This window comes from Melanerpes formicivorus, unplaced genomic scaffold (assembly GCF_026170545.1).
Source record: "Melanerpes formicivorus ecotype bairdi unplaced genomic scaffold, bMelFor1.0.p_v2 SCAF_2, whole genome shotgun sequence".
Classification (NCBI taxonomy): Eukaryota; Metazoa; Chordata; class Aves; order Piciformes; family Picidae; genus Melanerpes; species Melanerpes formicivorus.
In genome coordinates, this window is record NW_027142354.1 from 10,345,966 (window position 1) to 10,367,535 (window position 21,570).

Consider the following 21,570-nt stretch of genomic DNA (forward strand, 5'->3'; position numbering starts at 1 on the left):
TCATGTGTTTGTAGCCTCAGGAGACAGCCAGATCCGGACTGAAGAGAAGTGCTGTGATTATCAATTGGCAAATTACTCTCCCCTCTCTCAAAATCCAACCACCTTACCCAGGTGCTCCAAGGTGGTGCCTGAGAAAAGAAGGCTTTGGGGGCTTCGGCACTTCCCTGCTCTTAGTAGGGAAGAAAAATGTAAGACTATTTTTTAAAGCAATGCATAGATATCATATTTATTAGGTTTAGTAAGCATAATGAAAAGATTTATGATCATATTTTTCCTGGACAGATAATATTGCACAAAGAATTGTGAGCCATTTCATACAAACTGCTTTCTCAGCTCCATTTGATTTTATTTTTCTGCCAATTAGAAAACATTTTCTTAATGTATTTGCAAGTTCTTGTCTGACTGTTCCCTGTCACATACTCTCTTCCCATTGGTCTGACATGCCTCTCATATTTATTGATCAATGTTAGAAGAGGTTCCATAAAAGTGAATGGAGTTAAGTGCTTAAGAAAGCAAACCAAAACAAAAAAACCAACCAGGTTAAGTCCTTTGCCTTTATTAATTTTAGGTACTCAGAGGTTTCACTGAAAAATTTTTCTATCTCTCATTCTTTGCAGTAAAGTACACATAGTCACAACATTGCAAATATGTTACAAGCTAATAATCCTCTGTAGCTAGGGATTACAATGAGACTTCTTTTTCTGCTTAGTAAAAGTATTCCTTTTTTCACTTAAGAGAAGAAACAGAACATCATGGTTAGGATTAACAAGGCAGTACCAGTGGAATCTTGAGCATACTTCGTTGTTTTCAATATATCTCATCTTGCAGTGCTGTGGAGTGTAAGATTCTGAAAGGCATTTCATGATGTGATTTTCCCTATGAGAAGCTTAGTATGAGATGGTAAGGGATATTTGTGCACTTTACAGTTATGCATGACAATATACACTCTCTACTTTTAAAATACTTGTGAGCTGCAAACCATTGAAAAGGGGGCTTTAAAAATAAATGTTCAATAACTACAGTCACACTGGATAGAAGAGATGGACCAGTGTACCACAGCTTTTTAAAAGTCATAGATTTTGATACAGCAGATAGAAGAGGCAGATGCCCTTTAAGAAAGCCACACCAGGAGCCTCTTCAAATCACATCTGCAAGTTGCTAAGGTGGCTTGAAATATTCTCTGCCTCTGCCCTCTTTTTGCTGGGCTCAGCAATGGCATGGCAGGATTTTTAAAGGTTTAGTGATGCACCTTGCTTACTCTTACAAATATTTAGAAACAAATATTACATTCCACATGGATGGATCAAAGCCAAAATGCTGGTCTTCAGAGGGGGCTTTCTCTCATTCTTTTCTTGCCCTGTCCTATACCTTAAGTAAATGAATGAAAAATGGATGCAAAGCTATGAAGTGCTGGCTGACTAATTTACTACTTTGGCAGTCGGTGGATAAAGGTATTTGGGCTCCTTAAAAATGTGCAAACTCTTCAGGTTAAAGATGATATATACAAAATGGGATTGGTTGGTGGGTTTTTTGTTGTTGTTGTCGTTTTGGGGTTTTTGTGAGCTGCTTTCCTTCAGGAAAATTATATATGTTGGTTTGTTTATTGGCAGTTTAAAAAGCTTTTCTGAATTTAGTTAGCATATGAAAGCCCTTAACATGCAATGGAATCCACATACACCCCACTCATGAGAATGAATGAGGAAACACCAGGGGATTTTATGTTTAGACTTTATCTAACCAACTCATGTCAGATATAAAGGTCCAAAAAGAGCAGAGAACTTTATTGCAAAATGCCAGTACCACCTTTCTAAACACATTGGAAGTTTCTGGCCTTTTCTACTAACACCCAATGACAATATTCTGGGAAACATAGCTGGTCTGCCAAATATCTCTGGAATATGAATGCATTTTTCCTTGTGCTTATGGGGAAGAATAAAAATATGTGGGCTTCACGTTACCCAAGATCTGATCTTCATAATTAGGAAGGCAGCAGAAGAAGAATCCCAGGCATATTTCCATAATGGCAGTAGTCCAGCCAAAGCCATAGGCCCAGCTGAACATATTGACTCCTGTCATTTCAATTTCAGTCGAGAATTTTACTGGATAAATGACCAGGCCCATGATGGAGAACACAGCTGAAGAAACAGAAGAAAACAAAAAAGGGTTTAAGATAACACCCATCACATTGCCTGCTTCCTGTAGCTAAACCCATCCATGCTTTGGAGGATTTGAAAAACATTCTGCTGCAGGGCCAGATGTTACATTATTTTTCACAGAGAGCTCAAGTGCACACAGGTGAAGATTTGGATATAGAATCATCTGAGGGACATACTAATTCTAGCATGGACATATTTGGACAAGCTAAACTTCATATACTGCCTTACCAGCAACGAAAAGCAGGCCTCCAATCCCACGTATGAAGTTGAACCGAAGTGTGTCAATGGCAAAGGCTATGATGGCCAGAGCAAAACAGATGACGAGAAGTAAAAAACCAACCAGGTACGTGGCAGCTGCAGCTCTTCCCCAGGCTGAAATAACAAGGAAGATACATTAGAAGGAACAAAAAAATTACTTGCAGTGTTTTTCTCTGGTATACAATGAAAGGCTAATTTAAACAAACTTGAAAAGAAGGTCAGCTCCCAAGAAGAAAAGCATGGGAGCTTTCTCTCCTCATATAGGTGAATCTTTTAGTTCCAGAAGAAATCATTCACAGAATACAGACTGCATAAAAACACCAGCTTTGACCTCCTGTACAGAATGCAATGGGGCTTGCATGCAGCCTTCCTCCTAAAACAATTAAGAACTGAGATTGTGAATATGTAAGAATGGACACTCTCCCTCAATAACAAATGCCATTACCTTAGCAGATGCCATAAACTCAGCAAGACAAGGAGAATTAAACAGTCCCTAAAACTAATTAAATCCTTCCTTTAAAAAGAAAGGTGTTTATACAGGCACTACCATTCTGGCACACAAATTTAGAGGTATGGTGATAGTCCATAAATGTCAGTATTTGGTATTTACTACCTTTTCAGTCTTGGTTTAGCTCTATATCCTAAATGAAGCTAAAGATATGGAATCTGATTTGTAGGGAAATTTGACCTCTGCTTGTGATCCAAAGCCAGAACTGTCTGGGAAAGATTGTTGAGGATATTAATCCTTTCATTTTCAAATTATACAACTTTATGTTACAACATGTCAGAGTAAAGCATATTGTGTTTGCATAACAACTGAACTGAGTTATTATTTATTCAATATGTTATGTCCTAAGAGGCAACTAATGCTCAAAGAGATCCAAGTGTCTCTTCTAAATGTAAAAAGCCCACTTTGACACTTCTAAAATTGTGTATGTAGGTGGAACACATAGTTAAGGTCTGCTAGAGTCTTCATCCTCTTACCTATACTATGTGTTTGTGAGGTGTCAGTCTCTAACCAAATATATACAGCAGCAGCACAGGAAAATTATCGCAGCCCAAACAACCCTGATGGTAATTACAACTCAAATGCAGTGCATAATGTTCAGTAAAAGTTCCCTTGGGAACTGAATAAGTTGAGATTTTTCATGCCTAGTAACCTGCCAATTTGTTTGATTCAAGCATACAAGTAATAAAATGCGAAGTGTCCTATGTTCCCCCTGGCCAGCATTGGGTAGGCAGGAAAGCCACTGTCCCATCCCTGGTGCAACACACCTCGGTGCTCAGCATGTCTTCCCCCAGGCCCTGCATCCTCTCTGCTGTTAGACTAGAAAAATTATAATTATTTTCCAGCTCTACTTTTCTTCCCATCAACCCATGAAAACCAATTTCCCTTTTTTTGTTTGCTTTTCACCACCCACCTTCCCCTCCTCCCCTGTGCTTTATCATCCCTGCTGCATGCTAGCTATTGTATTACATTTTGTTTTGCCCTTTTCTTTCCTTGTGCCAGAAGATTTCTGTTTGCCTCTAGAGCTTTTCAAGTGCATTTTTTCCCCCCCTGTAAAAAGCTAGCTGCCTGAGGAGGCTGAAAAGGACAGCATAGATGTGCTTAAATCTCATTTTCTAGCTCAGTATTTTAGCCCAAAGTTTTCTTCTGGGGAGTTTGCAGGAGGCTTGGAGGCATGGTATGCGATGTGGAGGTGCAGATAGGAGAGCAGAACTTCAGGCAGAGCATCAAAGGAAATATCCAGAAAGAAGAATTTCTTGTACCACCACAGCTCAGTTTACCCTGTTGAGGATGTTTCTGCTCCCAGCCTCTCTGCCAGCCCTCTAAGCCAGCAAAACTAGGGACACAGCGCTGCAAGAGAAGTTGCTCAAGCAGTGGTGACCTCACTTCTCTTGGATACAAGAATTATAACTTCTGGCAGAAAGTTGAAATGACAAGAACATCTGGATTTGATGGGTTTTGCTAGGTGCAAAATTCCTGGGCAAATGGGTGTCCTTTACCAGAGCAGACAGAGCACAGCTGCTTGCCCAAGAGGCACCATGACACCTAGGGATTTAATTTCACTCACTGCCTTCACCACTGCTATGAGCAGCAGACAGTGTGACAAACCTGAACCTTTCTCCCCAAGAGCATCTGAGGGCAGAGCACCATTTCTGGGCCCCTCAATTTAGGAAGGACATTGAGACTCTTGAATGTGTCCAGAGAAGGGCAACAAGGCTGGTGAGAGGCCTCGAGCGCAAGCCCTATGAGGAGAGGCTGAGGGAGCTGGGGTTGTTTAGCCTGGAGAAGAAGAGGCTCAGGGGAGACCTTATTGCTGTCTACAACTATCTGAAGGGAGGTTGTAGGCAGGTGGGGTTTGGTCTCTTCTCCCAGGCAACCAGCACCAGAACAAGAGGATACAGTCTCAAGCTGCATCAGGGATGGTTTAGGCTGGAGGTGAGGAGAAAGTTCTTCACAGAGAGAGTTGTTAGCCATTGGAATGTGCTGCCCAGGGAGGTGGTGGAGTCACTGTCCCTGGAGGTGTTCAAGAGGGGATTGGACGTGGCACTGGGTGCCGTGGTTTAGTAGTCATGAGGTCTTGGATGACAGATTGGACTTGATGATCTTTGAGGTCTTTTCCAACCTTATTGATTCTATGATTCTATGATTCCCTGGGGTGGGAGCACTGCCTGGACTGGAGGCTCAGGGGCAGGGCCTGGTGGCTGCAGCCATGTGCAATTGCATCTTGCATGCACCACCATGTCCCTTCGCTGGGCTCAGCCAGGTGTTTTTTCCTGAAGTAGTGTTGAAAATGCTGTGACTGTATGAAAGTAGATTGGGCACACACCCAGCCTGCTGGGCACTGGCTATATGGCAAGAAGAGACATGCTGGTGCTTACATCTTTACAAGGTGTTGCTTAACCACCTAACAGCCAATTTTGTGACTGTCATTCCTACAATTAAAAGAAAGAAAGAAAGAGAGTAAGAAAGAGAGTAAGAAAGAAAGAAAGAAAGAGAGAAAGAAAGAAAAAAGAGAGAAAGAGAGAAAGAAAGAGAGAAAGAAAGAGAGAAAGAAAGAGAGAAAGAGAGAAAGAAAGAGAGAAAGAGAGAAAAAGAAAGAAAGAGAAAGAAAGAAAGAAAGAAAGAAAGAGAAAGAAAGAAAGAGAAGAAGAAAGAAAGAAAGAAAGAAAGAAAGAAAAGAAAGAATAAGAAAGAAAGAGAGAAAGAAAGAAAAAGAGAAAAGAGAGAGAGAGAGAAAGAGAGAGAGAGAGAAAGAGAGAGAGAGAGAAAGAGAGAAAGAAAGAAAGAGAAGAGAGAAAGAAGAAGAAAGAAAGAAAGAAAGAAAGAAAGAAAGAAAGAAAGAAAGAAAGAAAGAAAGAAAGAAAGAAAGAAAAGAAAGAAAGAAAAGAAAGAAAGAAAGAAGAAAGAAAGAAAGAAAGAAAGAAAGAAAGAAAGAAAGAAAGAAAGAAAGAAAGAAAAGAAAGAAAGAAAGAAAGAAAGAAAGAAAGAGAAAGAAGAGAAGAGAGAAAGAGAGAGAGAAAGAGAAGGAAGAAAGAAGAGAAAGAAGGAAGGAAGGAAGGAAGGAAGGAAGGAAGGAAGGAAGGAAGGAAGGAAGGAAGGAAGGAAGGAAGGAAGGAAGGAAGGAAGGAAGGAAGGAAGGAAGGAAGGAAGGAAGGAAGGAAGGAAGGAAGGAAGGAAGGAAGGAAGGAAGGAAGGAAGGAAGGAAGGAAGTAAAAGAGTGTTGGAAGAAAAATCGATATGCCAGTAGGGCAATATTATTGCATGGAAGATTTGCTACAGGGTTGTGGGGGGGGTGTTTTGTTGGGGATTTTTGTTGTTGTTTGGTTTGGGTTTTGGTTTAGTTTGTTTAGGGTTTGTTTGGTTTGGTTTGGTTTTTTGTGGAACAGTTCCCTAACTTCATCTATCGCTTACAAAAAGAAACAGTTACCAGTAGCCTAAGACTACAGCATGCACACACACTGCTTTTCGAGAGTAAAATGTAACACAATCTTTGTGTAAGAATAGCTGGAAACTGTTTCTGTAGCTGAGATGCTTATTTTCCCTCCTGCCAATCAGGAACACTAGAGTAGCTTAGTGTCTTTACCCACAGAACTAAGATCTGGAATTCCTTAAAAATACCAGAATTACAATAATTACATTGGTCAAAAAATACAAACACATGAGCAGCTAAGCTGGTCCCAAATAGTTACCTATTTTTCCAAAGTTGGGGGGGGGGGGGGGGGGGGGGGGGGGATGTTTGCTTGGTTTAAAATAAAAGCAAAGGCTATAAATGAGTCATTATAACTGCAAAGCTTTTTCTTAACAAGGTGAACTCCAGGCCAAAGAATCATCACAGGTGCAACATTGACTCAAAACACACTTGAGTCTAGAGAGAGGGCAGCTGAAAGGTGAAAGAATCCAGTCCACCTATCACCAAACTGCAAACAAACCCAGAAGGAGCAGTAGGCTACAGGACAGCAAGCTTAAGTCTTTGCAAATATTTAGCAATTTGTAAGAGCTGTTGTACTGGCCCAAAGAAATGGCAGTGATGTTTTGACTGTTTAAGAGTTAAAATATGCTTGTTGGAAATGAATCTGTGTTTACACAGTTGTCCTTCAGTACCAGCAGGATTCTGCAATCCTTTGTGCTAGTCCTGTTTCTCACTTTTCCAGCTCTCCTGTCAGCTGAATGAAGCCAAATGAACGCTGCTAAAGTGTTTGCAGGAAGCTATACGCTGTCCATTCTTGAGAACTTCTAGCTAGCAATTTTGTCTTAAAACAAGACCTTGCCATCCCAAACAGGCATAGGGAGCCCATGCCTAACTCAAGCAGCACAGGAACAGTGCTTCTAGTTATTGTGTGCCTTGTACTTCAATCAGCAATGATGGGTGAGAGTCCCAACTACCCACAGTGAATGCAGTAATATGTGACTGCTGGAAAATGAAAATAAGTGCCTGCCTTCTAAAACTCCCTGCTGTGTGAGAAGACCCCTGAGCTAATTTAGAGACCAGAAAGAGTCCACTCCTGCCAGCACAGAGCTCACTTGAGCTTATGAGCAAGATAATTAGCTAAGAGAGTATACAATAATAAAGCAAGTTTATTACTGTGATATTAAAACTAAAACAGTTTAAAGGCAGAATCACTACCTCTTGTATTGCAACAAGCTCTGAATATCTTCTTGCTGACTGCAGCCATAGGGAAGCTGATGGACTCAATTAAAGATCCAGGACTAAGTGTGTCTCCAGTACCCTTCCTTCCTGATTTTACTCCCTCGTGTGTTTTCCAGTTTGCAGAAATGTAGCCACAGCCTGTGCTTCACACATAAGGTAGTAAACTGTCTTGCTCAAGGTAGTGAACTGTCTTGCTCAACAGTAAGTTGAGCAAAACCTTTGGACTGGCAGATCTATTTCTGCCTTAGCCTGTCATGTTTTGTGCTTGAAATGGTGCCTTCAAAAACAAAACAAAAGAAAGAAACAAACAAGCAAAAACCCCAACCAACCAAAAGCTGTCATGCCTTGAAATTTGTGTGTGGAGTTTACTTCCCCCATAACAACTACAGGTTCATTTTTTTCTGGTGTATAATGTTCACAATGATGTTGTCATGTTTCTTCTTGCTCTGGTACCCCCAAACCAGAGGAACTACCAAGTCTCAGTCTTTGGGTGACATTTTCTGAAAACAAGTCCAGAGGGCTCAGAAGTACTTCTCTTTGTCTAATCAATATGAATATACTTCTCCAAATTTTCCTCCTGGCTTGAAGCTAAATACACTACTAGGACTGCAAAGAAAAAACCATGTCTATTGCCAGACATCAACAATTATCTACAGGTTCTTGCTGACCAACCCTTTCAACATGGAGCCCCCTGCAGTGAATTGTACAGCAATATTAGGGAGGATAGCTTTACTTCAAAAGAAACAAAGAAGGAAAGAAAGTGTAATAGACTAATATTTTGTTCTGTTATCCTTCACACCACCAAGGGAAAGAAACACAAACCCTGTTGTTCTAGCTTCAGTCTTGCCAAACAATTCTTACAAGAACTAAAATGTGCCATGGTGGTGATTCATTTCTGTGTTGTACGTAATGAGAATGCTTCTAGGCTGAGTTTGCAGAGCTCAACCTGTTTCACATCCCTCTGATTAAAGGGAAAGAGCATTATTTTGGAAACACAGCTGAAGTTACTTAGGTTTCTCAACCTGACGTTCCTCATCAGGGTGTGGTGAACTCTGCAAAGCACTTTCTTCGCTTTGAAAAGGAACTGCTTTGGCCAGGTTTTTATCCATTTCATTTTGGTTTGTCCTCAAAAAATTTTCCATGTGAAAGTGAACATGACTGCAGCAGAATGTGTGGTCTCCTCAGCTTCAATCTAAGAAGGCCCACCAAACTCATTATCATAGTATCATAGTGTCATAGTATCATCCAGGGTTGGAAGGGACCACAAGGATCATCTAGTTCCAACCCCCCTGCCATGGGCAGGGACACCCCACACTAGATCAGGCTGACCAGAGCCTCATCCAGCCTGCTCTTAAACACCTCCAGGGATGGGGCCTCAACCACCTCCCTGGACAACCCATTCCAGGGTCTCACCACTCTCATGGTGAAGAACCTCCTCCTCACATCTAGCCCAAATCTCCCCACCTCCTCCCATATCTCAATTTATCAAACAGTTACGAGGTGTTGGGGTATATACAAGTCGCTGTCATCCGGGGCTCTGTATATCCTCATGCTATCTGTGCACTACTGGACAGTGCAAAATCCTGTCTTCTGGAAATCATGACTCTGTAACATGCCAACTACAGTAAATTTCTGTGCTCTTACTGCAAACAAGTGAATATTGAAATCCCTGCATTTGCTGATGACGAGCTGGCATTAAACTACCAGCGTGCTTGCGTGTTTGTATACAGGCAAGGTAAATCAGAATCCATTAAACCCAGCTTCTTATGAATAAACTGTATGTGCAGACTGAAAGCTGCTGTCTGAAAATAATTTCAAAGGAAGGCTAGACAAATGAAGAAAATCACGGTAGTCATGAATAATTTATGAACAGAATAAAATGAGGGGGGGAAAAATCAAAGGCATGATGGGATGTGTATTATTCTCTGAGCTTCTATTTTCATTGCATCTGGATCATTCTTAAAACAACTGAATTCTCTCAATATCTTTCCCCTGGGGGACTCAGTACTGGATGTTTTCCTATGGTTGGCTGGATTTCTGGGGTTTGTGTATCTGTGAGCTACATCATTTAGAGTGGAATAAAAATTGTTGGTTCTTCAGTTTGGTATTCTTTTTGGTAACTCCATTATTTCCGCCTGGCAGCACCTGTTTAGAATTTATTGGCAGTTAATAATAACAGAGTATTATCTCATAAGATGTGAAGCATTTTTATGTGAGCAGGAACAGCTTTTATCTTGCCACTACTCTAGAGGGAACCACGGAAGCAGAGAACGACCTATTTAGATTCACACTATGATAATGTTATTGCAAAACTTTCTCAGTGATTAGTAGCAGGTCCAATATAAATAAGAAATTATTAGGAATTTGGGTCACTTATCCCATAATAATCATTTCAAGTGACAACAGTAAAGAAGAAACTTTTCATAGAATCATAGAATCATTCAGGGTTGGAAGGGACCACAAGGATCATCTAGTTCCAACCCCCCCCTGCCATGGGCAGGGACACCCCACACTACATCAGGCTGGCCACAGCCTCATCCAGCCTGGTCTTAAACACCCCCAGGGACGGGGCCTCAACCACCTCCCTGGACAACCCATTCCAGGGCTTCACCACTCTCATGGTGAAGAACTTCCTCTTCATGTCCAGCCTGAATCTCCCCACCTCCAGCTTCATTCCATTCCCCCTAGTCCTATCACTACCTGAGATCCTGAGAAGTCCCTCCCCAGCCTTCCTGTAGGCCCCTTTCAGATACTGGAAGGCCACAATTAGGTCATCTCGGAGCCTTCTCTTCTGCAGACTGAACAGCCCCAACTCCTTCAGTCTGTCCTCATAGGAGAGGTGCTCCAGCCCTCTGATCATCCTTGTGGCCCTTCTCTGGACACGTTCCAGCACGTCCATATCCCTCTTGTAATAGGGGCTCCAGAACTGGATGCAGTACTCCAGGTGGGGTCTCACCAGAGCTGAGTAGATGGGGAGAATCACCTGCCTTGACCTGCTGGCCACACTTCTCTTGATGCAGCCCAGGATCTGATTTGCCTTCCAGGCCATGAACTGTCTACCAGTACAACACCATGTGTATTAGAAGAAAGCTATGTCTTTACTTAGCGCTTAGTGCTTAAGTGTTAGCTCAAAGTGATCTTAAAGGTCTTTTCCAACCCCCCAAAAAAATAAATAAATATCCATGATTCTATGATCTGGCTTGATGAACTTCAATTCCTTTAAAGCAAAAACCTATTAATTCCTCACCACTAACTTCATTTGCAAACACACAGAGACAAAGCCTGCATCCAAGGCTTTATGTACTTCTGCAAACCTCTTCTCTTACTGATGTGAGCAATTCAACTCAGAAGCTATTCTGACTTGAATTTGAGGGGAGGAGCAGTTACATCTTGAGGGAGTGGTTCAAATTAATCTCATTGTAAGCCAAGGCATGTAGAAGATTGACTCAGAAGCTGGCTTCTTCAAATCTTGTATTAATGAAGACTGCTCAGTGATGCTTACTTAGCACTGGGGAGGCAGAAGTGGCGGAGGGCGTAGAGCCATCCTCAAAGGGAGCACCAAGGGAATAAGTCAGCTATTAAACATAATGTGCACACAGTGCCTCAAAATTAAAGGTTTGGAGATGAGAGAGTCAGGGAGTACCCCTATCTCACATTATCTTCAGGCACTGTTGAATATATTGAGATCATCTTAAGATCAAAGCTCATTACTATAGACTTAAATGCTATAACCTTTTTTCCTCCTAATTTTTTCCTGTTTATTTTAAATTAAGGAAGGGAGGATCAGGTACAGAAAACAAGTAAGGTATTGATTAATTAATACATGTACATAACCTCAGTTAATTAGAGGAGCAAGATGTACCTGTTCTTTAACTACTCCTGAATTAACCTGTTCCTTAACCACTCATGAGTTAAAGGTGGTTTAAAATATCGTATGTGAATCAAACAGAATCAGTTTCCATGATGACCCAGGCTACAGACTAGGACTTTTAATCAAATCAGCAGAGTGAAACCCTTCCAAAAAAAATAAATAATCTTTTTAAGTTTTATATTCCCAGGACCTTTTGGGGCTGAACAACACTGAATTTACATCTCATTTCCATATGCACCGAGTATTGTTCTTACTCTTGATTTGCAGTTTTCATGCTGTGAGGAAAATTTGTCCTGGAACCTTGCTGAAAGTTGCCTTTTGCACTAGGGAGTTTCTAAGGGAGCAGCTGTGAATCCATATGTGATTTTCTGATAGAAGCAAAATTTTAGCATTTGCAAAACAAAACCCCCAACATATAAGCAGAAATGGTGCTTTGTGCTCATAAAATACATCATAAGTGCTATTTAGTCTTCTTGTGAGTGAAATAGCTTTTACAATGCGTTCTGAAAGTCTTCATCACTTGGTGTTTATTGCTGATGGGGTTGTTTAGAAACTGCACAGACTTCCTATATTTGGGTCCTGATTTGGACACAATATGCATATTCAACATGATAGGTGACATTATACATATTCAGTTGCAGATCAGTATTTCAGCAGGAGTGCATGTGATCTGAAATGTTATTTAGAATCAGTAGAAGGAAGCCAGAACCCTCTGGCTGACATAGGCTACCGTGTCACTCCACTTTGCACTCCTGGGAACTGGTGACCAATGAGAGATTTTGTAATGCTACTTGACAAAGAAGAAAAACAACATTACAATACTCATTGGCTTGATGTGTTCAAGGTTGCTTAGAACAATGCAAGCAGTCAGTGAGAAGTGATGTGGAAACATGGAAAAATAGTGTTCTGAGGGACTTGCTTCTTTTCCTTCATAATTCCTTTTCTGCTTCAGTAACCTGTTTAACTCTACAGTGGAATCCAAAATCCGTCTTGCAGCCCTTACCATCATTCAGACCATGGAGAGGTTATTATAGCCCTGCTGTAACTGATTACCTCAATAAATTAGAGGAAGAGATGAGGTGAAGAGAAATGAAAGTCTAGCCGCAAGTTTCCACACCTTTTCAACAGAGATGCATCCTGTGTGGGTTTGAGTGAATGGCACCCTCCTGATCCTGAAAACGCACAGTGTTGAGAATCATCACATAGTCCTCAACACCAGCAGTTCCTATCTCCTGATAGGGAAATGAGAACCCTCCATACGATTGCTATTTTCCCACCCAATTTAATTGTAATTATTAAAGGAAGTTTGGATAATAAACAGTGGGATGCCATCTGCAATTGCTCTCTATAGAGTTAATTGCTGAAGAGCTTAACTATTACTTGGAAAAGAGTCTGATTAAATAAATTTGCCACTAAATATATAAAAGGATAAACCCTAAAATTACAAGAGAAAGCATGTCAGCAATTGCAGATGTGGAATGAAAATTGCCATGGTAATGAAATGCTCTGGGCTTGATTCTCTTTAGTAACAACAGAGTGTCTCCTACAACCTAGGATAAAAACAAGTTAAAATTTCTTCCCTGCATCAGAGTTCATTAAATATAATGTTGTTGTGATAATTTCATTGCTATAGACATTTCATTTAGCCTGTATTTTCTATCATCCTAAGTTTTGGATAATGATTGAACATCCTCCATTGTTATATAACTAATCTTGCAGTCTCGTTTCTCACTGGCTAGTCCTAGGTAACGTTCCACTTTTAGGATAGCTGGTGACTTAGGAAATTATGTGGTTTTCTAGACATTGTCATTAAAACTACTAGCAATCACTGCATATAAACATAACTGTTTCATGCTACAATCTAGTAGGAGCAGCAACAAGTTTTTGTTTCCAGTTCATTCTGTGTGAAATGAGTGGAGGATTGTCCTGTAACCCAGGCAACGCACAGAGCATAGAGCTGGGCTCTGTCTGGTGGTCTCTAATGGGCTTCCTCGGGCTGGTCAGAAACCTGCCTAGCCTTTGTTTCCCAGCTGCAATGACACTTTTCCAAATTTACCTGAATTTTACCAAATTCTGAAAGCCTTTAGGTGCAGAACCTTGACTTCAGGGAAAATCTGCAGCAAAGGCCTTATGACTTGAGCTGGTCCTTGATTCAAAAGCACACTTACTTGTTTACTTAATTTCTGTTCCTACATACAGACACCCTCAGATGCAAAAGAGCTGCTAGGACAGCCTGGTTCTCTTCCTAAGCCCTGCTGAAAGGGGCTGTTTCCCACACCCATCCCTCTGGAAACATTCCTGCATCACTCTTGCTTCAGCCTGAGGCAAGTGAGGGCTTCCCCACGCCCCATGCAGGATTAGGTGCTGGCTGTCAGATGTGATGGGAATGTGGGGGAAGGTGGAACAGTTTTGCATAAGCAACATGGCAATGGAGAAACTTAGCATCTGGTCTGTCTTGTGTAATGAGTCCCTGGTCTGCTGGGGAAGTTAGCTTTCCAGAGGGAGAGCTGTAGGGCCAACAGTACAAGGCCTGTGGTAGATGTTACCAAAAGAGGTCCTTTGCTGCTCCTGACCACACCATGGATCTTGCTCTTGTATCATTAGCTGGGGATTTTCATCAAGTCATTCCCATTTTGTTATCCCTCCACACTAATCATAGATTCATAGAACATTCCGGGCCATAAGGGATCTCCAAAGGTCACTTGTCCAACCTCCCAGCAGTCTGCAGGGACATCCACAACTAGACCAGGCTGCCCAGGGCCTCCTTGAGCCTCACCTTGAACATCTCCAGGGATGGGGCCTCAACCACCTCCCTGGGCAACCTGTTCCAGTGTTCCACTACCCTTACAGTAAAGAACTTGTTCCTAACATCTAATCTAAATCTGCTCTTCTCTAGTTTGAAGCCATTGCCCCTCGTCCTGTCACTGCAGGCCTTTGCAAACAGTCTCTCTCCATCCTTCTTGTAGGCCCCCTTCAGGTACAGGAAGGCTGCTATTAGGTCTCCCCAGAACCTCCTCTTCTCCAGGCTGAACAAATCTGGTTCCCTCAGCCTATCCTCAAAGCAGAGGTGCTCCAGACCCCTGGTAATTTTCTTGGCCCTCCTCTGGACCTGTTCCATCAGGCCCATGTTCTTCCTATATTGAGGGCTCCAGACCTATATACAGTACTGCAGGTGAGGTCTTACCAGAGCAAAGTGCAGAATAATAAATGGTGCTTCACCATAGCAAAAGATTCTCAGGACACATGAGCCTAACATAGGCAAAACACCTATGAGTGTGGTTCTTATGAGGCTAAAGCAAAATATTTCTTTCCTCAAGAGGATATTATCTTTTGCAGCATTCTGTTCTGTCACTTATTCTGTAGCCATATGCACCTGGTGTCATATCTGAACTAATTTTTTGTCCATTACAATCATACTACACTAACCATCCTATCTTGTAGTATTGCATTAATATCCATGGACAAAAACGAAACTGTAATGAGCTAGAACATAGTTATCCATTATTTGCCTGGAAGATAAGATGCAGGAAGATGTCCTTTCCAGATGGCAAAATCACTTATCCCTCCACTGATCTCCACAGCCACTAAACCCCCCCTCTGACACACACATCTTAGGAAAAGGCTGTAATTGAATATTATGATATGAAAATGACTGAAAAACTGGATTCCAATTGTCATGTTGAAATGTCTTTACCTGTTTTTTCCCCAGGATCTCTATTTGCATAATGGAAGTAAACCAATCACTTCAACCTAAATTTTGAGCCTTAAGCTTGCAGTTATTCTGATGGTACATCTTCCTGCAGGGCCAGGAAGAACGTAAGTGGGATAAGTGTAGGCATGAGTTTTTCATCTTGCTGTGCATTAGATTGTAACTAATAAAATGAAGTTTATGTATTAATAAAACACACTTTCACCCAACTAAATCCACATGTTTAAACATCTTCCAAGCCTGCAGTGAAATAAATTATAACTGGAAAAGTGTCTCGGGTCTGAGACACACCTTGTTCAAGAGGCTATATAGCTAAAGCCGAAGGAAAACAAAGGAGTGCTGTGCCAGCTTCACAAAGGGATTTAGCCTCTGTGTTTTCTTTGCAAGCTCAGCCATTTCCCAGAGTCCCAGACAGATACATTCTTTATTATGGTCATTATCTACCCAAAAATTCTTTGTCTCTGTAAAGGTTCCTGTATGTAATAGGCTTGAGACCTTTACTTCTAGTCATGAGGTCTGTGGTGATAGGTTGGACTCGATGATCCTCGAGGTCTCTTCCAACCTTAGTTATACTGTGATACTTGTTCAAAGTGCCAGAACACTGCAGAACTACAGTTTGCATCTCTCAGTTTTTCATTCTAAACTCCATGTATTTTGACTAAGTGTCCTAGTGCACTAGATATTTTTCTCCTTTAAAAGTTCTGTTTATTTGAGGCAAATGTGCTTGAAAAGCAAACGGCTCCTAATAAAGTCTAGGTAAGTATCATATGGTTAAAGAAGATACAATCTCTTGAAGATAAGAGTGTCTAAACTCTTCATATTCTCACTTTCCACAGAGTTCATAAATTTTGCAAAATACCAAGAGTATGTTATTGCTTTCACAGCAGGTAACTGCACAAGTAGAGTTACTCTGTTAGCTTTCCAGAAAAACAAATAAATAAATTAAATCATAGAGTCATAAAATTGTCAGGGTTGGAAGGGACCTTAAAGCTCATCCAGTTCCAACCCCCTGCCAATGGGCAGGGACACCTGACACTAGATGATGTTGCTCAGAACCCCATCCAGCCTGGCCTTAAAAACATCCAGGGATGGAGCTTCCACCACCCCTGTTCCAGTGTCTCATCATCCTTATGGTGAAGAACTTTTTCTTAATATCCAATCTGAAATCTACCCACTTCATTTGGCCTAGTCCTGTCAACACCCAACATCTTAAAAAAACCCTCACCACCTTTCTTGTAGGCTCCCTTAAGATACTGGAAGGCCACAATAAGGTCTCCTCAGAGCCTTCTCCTATCCAGATTGAATAGCCCCAATTCTCTCAGTCTGTCTTCACAGGAGGGGCACTCCAGCCTTCTGATCATCCTCGTGGCCTTTCTCTGGACACACTCCAGCACATCTATATCTTTCCTGTAATAGGGGCTCCAGAACTGGATGCAGTACTCCAGGTGGGGTCTCATCAGAGCAGAGTAGAGGGGAAGAATCACCTCCCTCAACCTGCTGGCCATGTTTCTCTTTATGCAGCCCAGGATACAATTGGCAAGCTCATATTGAGCTTCTCATCCAACAGCACCCTCAAGACCCTTTCCTCGGGGCTGCTCTCAAGCCAGTCACTGCCCAGCCTATATTAACACTTGGGATTGCCCCAACCCAGATGCAGGACCTTTCACTTGGTCTTGTTGAACTTCATGAGGTTGTCTTGGGCCCACCTCTCCAGCCTGTCAAGGTCCCTCTGGATGGATCCCTTTCCTCCAGCATGTCTGCTGCACCACACAGCTTGGTGTCGTCAGCAGACCTGCTGAGGGTCTGCTGTTGGTGTCCATGTCACCAACATAGATCTTAAACAAGACCAGTCCCAGTACTGATCTCTGAGTGACTCCACTTGTCACTGGCTTCCACTTGGACAAGGACCCATTGACAGCCACCCTTTGGGTGTAGCCATCAAGCCAGTTCTTTATCCACTGAATGATCCATCCATCAAACCCATACTGCACCAGCTTGGAGACCAGGATGTTGTGCGGGACAGTGTTGAAAGCTTTTCTCAGGTCCAGGTAAATGATGCATGCCTTTTGCCTTCCCTGCAAGGCTTTAATTCTGCCAGTTTAAGCAATTATTCAGAGACTCCAAACTCCACTGGTGCAACCAATGAAACCAATCTGACCAATCTCAGCAATGTTTGGTTTCCATCTTCTGTCTGTGCTAACACATACATTAAGCCAAACAGCAAACATAAGGGAAATGACAAACGTTGCACATGGACAATTTGATTTGAATTTGCACGTTATATTGAACAATAATTGAAAGAATGTTACAATTATATCTAATTATGATAGGACAAAGATATCTGTAGTGGATCAAGATAGCCACATGGTCCAAGTCATGTTGAGAATATTTACTGGCAGCTGCTGAGCTACACATGTGTATCACATGTGTCAGTGAAGCCATCCCTGCAGGAAGAACAAATTTCAGAACCTAATCAGCCTGTGGCACATTACACAGGGGAGCTGAGAGTAAAGTGCAGAGGAAATAAGATGGCCACTGTGGAAAGGACAGGGATAAAAGAGAGACTTTGTCTCAGAAAAAAATGTGAAACAGTTCTGTCCTTTCTATTTACATCATGTCTTTTGTTTCTGTGCTCAGGAAGGCATGTAATTGCATTTTGTTTATCCAGCACTGTGTTTAGCTCGGCACAAGGCACTCAAACATCCCACAGGACACGATACTGAATGCTTATTTTCTATGACCTTTCTGGAGCACTGTGAATAAATGTAATCCTAAAACTATTAAAAAGTCAGGCTTCAGCACTGAGGCAGGTGGAATCAGGCTCAACACAAGACCTGGATGCACACAGGTGAGATGCCATCTCAGCCTGGTCTTTTGGGGGCCTAGAAGAAGGATGGAGGAGAATGTTTACAAAGGCCTGTAGTGATAGGGTGAGGGACAATAGTTTCAAAACTAAAGAATAGATTTGAATTAGATGTTAGGAACAAGGTCTTTGCTATGAGGGGAGTGGAACACTGGAACAGGTATTCCTGGAAGGTAGTCGGGGCCCCCTCCCTGGAGATATTCAAGGTGAGGCTCAACAGTGCTCTGGGCAACCTGATCTACTTGAGGATGCCCTAGCTTACTGCATGCAGAGAGGGTTGGACCTTTGGAGGTCCCTTCCAACTGAAACCATTCTATGATTCTACTAGTCCAACATTTCTTTGTTAGAAGTGCTGGACTTACTCTGGATGTGATTCATGGTAACCCCATGCAGGAGCAAAACAGTCCACCTAGAGGATGATCTTCCTGGATTGTTTGTTACGTGTTGTCCAGTGGGAAGTTGTGTATACAACTGCACACTTTAAGCATGTAAGAGTGAGGCAGTGCAAGGAAAATAGTGAAATCCCAAACAGTCGTGTAGGACCTGGAAGCAAGCTGAAACTTCCCTTATCACAAGAAGCAAGGTGAAAACATTTGCTGTCCAGTTAAAGCTGGCATTCCTGACACTGACAGAGCCTAACATGGAGATCAGGAAGAGAGTTCACAATCCCTTTGCTAAGCATTATGGACTCTCCTGCTCTCCAGTGCCATATACCAGAGGGAAATTTTCTGTCTTGATCTATGCTCAGGACTGTAATAGAGCAGGAGCCCTACAGAGGCCTGCTACAATTAACTTTTACAGCTGAATTTTGCAAATAGATGGGCGAGTTTGATCACATATTATCGACTTCCAGGAACAGCTTCAAAAAGCTGCAATAAATTATCTCTGAGATTGCTTCTATAAGTGTTTTTACACTCATTTTCAGCAAGAGTAGCTGAGACTCTGATCCTTAGCGAAAATATTCATCCTTTCCATTTGAATCAACATAAATTATAAGAATGCTTGAACTTTTCTCCTTGCTCAGGCTAACAGCTCATCATTCACAGTAACTTTTTTCAGACCACAGCCAATAGCAGATATACTTAACCAAAACCCACTACAAACAGGAAATCCTTTCATCTTTTAAAGCTTTCTTTCACAATCACAAAGAAACTTTTTCACACGACTCACCTACCAGAGAAATTCTGCAGCCTGACACTCCCTGGGAATATCTTCCTACCATCTGACATTTTTACCTCCCCATTTCATGCTGGTACTCAGCATTAGCTTATCATACTAACGCCAGGCTTACTCATGCAACTTGTTGTTTGGACATTGATCAGTAAGAGCTGTTAAGTTTTGGAAAAGCAGTCATTAGTGAGGAGAGGTTAATAGCTTCTCCTAAGAGAGGAAGAAAACCTTACATGCTGTAATATTTTCTGCACTGGTACGTTGCCATGTGTGGGGTTTTGTACTATGCAATCCACCATCTAAAGCACCCAGGTGTCTTCCTGCACAAGGCATTTTTCTTTTTTCATTCTGTTAGTCAAAAGCTTTGATGTATTTCAGTGACAGACCCTGTTGCCCATAGCTTCATACATAAATGCCAGGTATTAGGTGATAAGGTTAGGAGAGTTGAAGGAAGATGTGATTGGAGATGTGACCCACTGCTTCAGAGACTGCTCCCCCCCCGCCACTGCCGATGCTTACCGTAACCCATGAGGGACTCGCAGTTCCAATTCCCTCCCTGCTCAGGCCTCCTGCAGCTTTCCCATAACGAGGCTTGGTGCACGTAGGGCAAGGTCTGCGACTCCAGCCAGCCCCTGCCTGCTAGCGCAATGATACCAAAGATGACTCCTATGCCTAGGAGCAGCGGTAGGATCCATCTGCACCGCGTGTAGTCAAGGCCGTACTTCACCATCTTGCAGGGCAATGGGAGGCTGCTGGGATGAGGATGGCTCTCTCTGCCACGGGCTCAGCGACGTGAAGCAATGGGTGCTTCTGGAAAGTGAGCACCGGGACCTACGGAAGCGTGGGCAGATATTTGAGAAAAGCTTTTTAATCAGGAGAGACACAGCAAGGAAGGAGGGAGAGAGAGCAAGGAGGGAGGGAGGGAGAGAGGGAGCTCCACCTAGATTTGGATGAGTAAGAGCTGCTGCTGAGCAATAACCAGTTGAGCTAGAGAGACGCTTCAAGGGTAGGTTTATCTGTGGGATCCTCTCTGGCCTGCTGACTAGGTGCTGTTTACCCGCAGCATTTAACACTTTCCTTCCTGACACTCCCCACCAGCAGGAGCATCTCACAGCTGTGTTTACACCTTTGTATCTCCTAAGGGATTTGCATTATGGCAGGCCAAAACACGAGACAAGCCAGGGAGCTATTTGCATTAAAGGGTGGTTGCATCTGAAACTTGCCACCTGGAAGCTGAAAGCTGTCTTTCTTGGGCTCCATTTAAAAATAAAATGATACTGCATTTTTTGTAATTGAAAAAAAACAACCCAACCCCCTAGCTGCACTAAAACAAAGACAATGAAGAATATGTAACTGCACTCTCTCACTCGTCAGAACACAGCTACAGGGGAAAAACACCCAACAAGGTTTACCATAAAAAATATAGCATGTTGTGGATATAGCCTTAGCAGGAGAACTTAAACTGAGCTTTGACTTAATCATACCTTACAAACACTCCCTGTGCATGGCTCAGGCTGTACGTGCACTGCCCGGGGCCTGTCAGAGCCTGTCTGCTATTTGCTGTGAGAGCAAATGCAGAAGTGAGCCATCACCTTGCCATGCCCCAGGAGGCCACTCAGCAGAGTGCAAGGCATTCTTCTGTCTGTTGGCTCAAAAGCCACATAGCCATGTTCACAGCACTCTCCCTTAGAATTAACATGTTAACATTAATTGTTAATATTAACAATTAACAATACAAACTGGTATTTTGGTAGGTCCCAGACACATTTACATCTGGAAGCAGCTTGCATCCTTTGTTGATCGAAGCTGGTCTCTCTGGAAAATGGCTAAGCACAGGGGATGCAAAGTATCCTTTGCCTTCCTGTTGGTTTTTCTCGGGTGGTGCTGCATCCCAAGTACCAACCTCATTTACTCAGAGATGTGCTGCTATACTGCAGCTTTCATAATGCACTGAACTGCAAACTCCACAGCATCTTGCAGAATTAATAGTCATAAATCAATAATGGCCTAAATAAAACAAATTAATAATTTATGCTAAATTGATGCACTGTAGATGACAGTGCCTGAAGAGGTGCTGAGCTTGTGCAGGCACAAACTGGAACCTCCAGAACAATGAGCTGCAGCACTGTGGAGAGATAGTAGCCCTGTCATGAAAGCAATTTGAAGGGGTTAATGTGGCAGCATGCCTTATCTCTCATCAGAGACAGCTTTTTAGTCTGGTGATAGGTTTGCTGTGTATTGATTGCTTTGCCCCTCCTTCTCTAGTTGTCTCAGTTCTGTCTAGCTGAAGCACCCTGCCATCAGCTCCCCTGTAGTACAAACACAGCCCAATCCCTGGGGTTCTGTGAGGTCCATCGTGGCTGTTCAACAGGTTTCTGTAGGAGCAG

At 42.4% G+C, this 21,570-nt stretch overlaps 1 protein-coding gene across 2 annotated transcripts; it reads right to left on the reverse strand.

Moving 5' to 3' along the window:
• Positions 1 to 540: 540 nt before the first annotated feature.
• On the reverse strand, positions 541 to 20,196 carry LOC137447173 (p53 apoptosis effector related to PMP-22-like). 2 transcript variants are annotated; one of them, XM_068150451.1, is made up of 4 exons: positions 20,124 to 20,196; positions 19,703 to 20,014; positions 2,385 to 2,528; positions 541 to 2,135 (listed from the first exon to the last, which is right to left on the reverse strand). In XM_068150451.1, exons 2-4 carry the CDS (start codon positions 19,911 to 19,913, stop codon positions 1,921 to 1,923), a joined length of 570 nt encoding a protein of 189 aa, XP_068006552.1. In that variant the 5' UTR covers positions 19,914 to 20,014; positions 20,124 to 20,196; the 3' UTR covers positions 541 to 1,920. The 2 variants fall into 2 exon arrangements, with proteins under 2 accessions (XP_068006552.1, XP_068006544.1); XM_068150443.1 differs by lacking the exon at positions 20,124 to 20,196 and having other exon boundaries at positions 19,703 to 20,097.
• Between the last annotated feature and the right edge of the window lie 1,374 nt (positions 20,197 to 21,570).

Excerpts from the sequence above, each read along its gene's own strand:
- LOC137447173 (XM_068150451.1), bottom strand. The coding sequence starts at position 19,913 with ATGGTGAAGTACGGCCTTGACTACACGCGGTGCAGATGGATCCTACCG. Across the intron at positions 2,529-19,702 it reads CGAGTCCCTCATGGGTTACG|CCTGGGGAAGAGCTGCAGCT; the intron begins GTAAGCATCGGC and ends TTGTTATTTCAG. Across the intron at positions 2,136-2,384 it reads AGGCCTGCTTTTCGTTGCTG|CTGTGTTCTCCATCATGGGC; the intron begins GTAAGGCAGTAT and ends CTGTTTCTTCAG.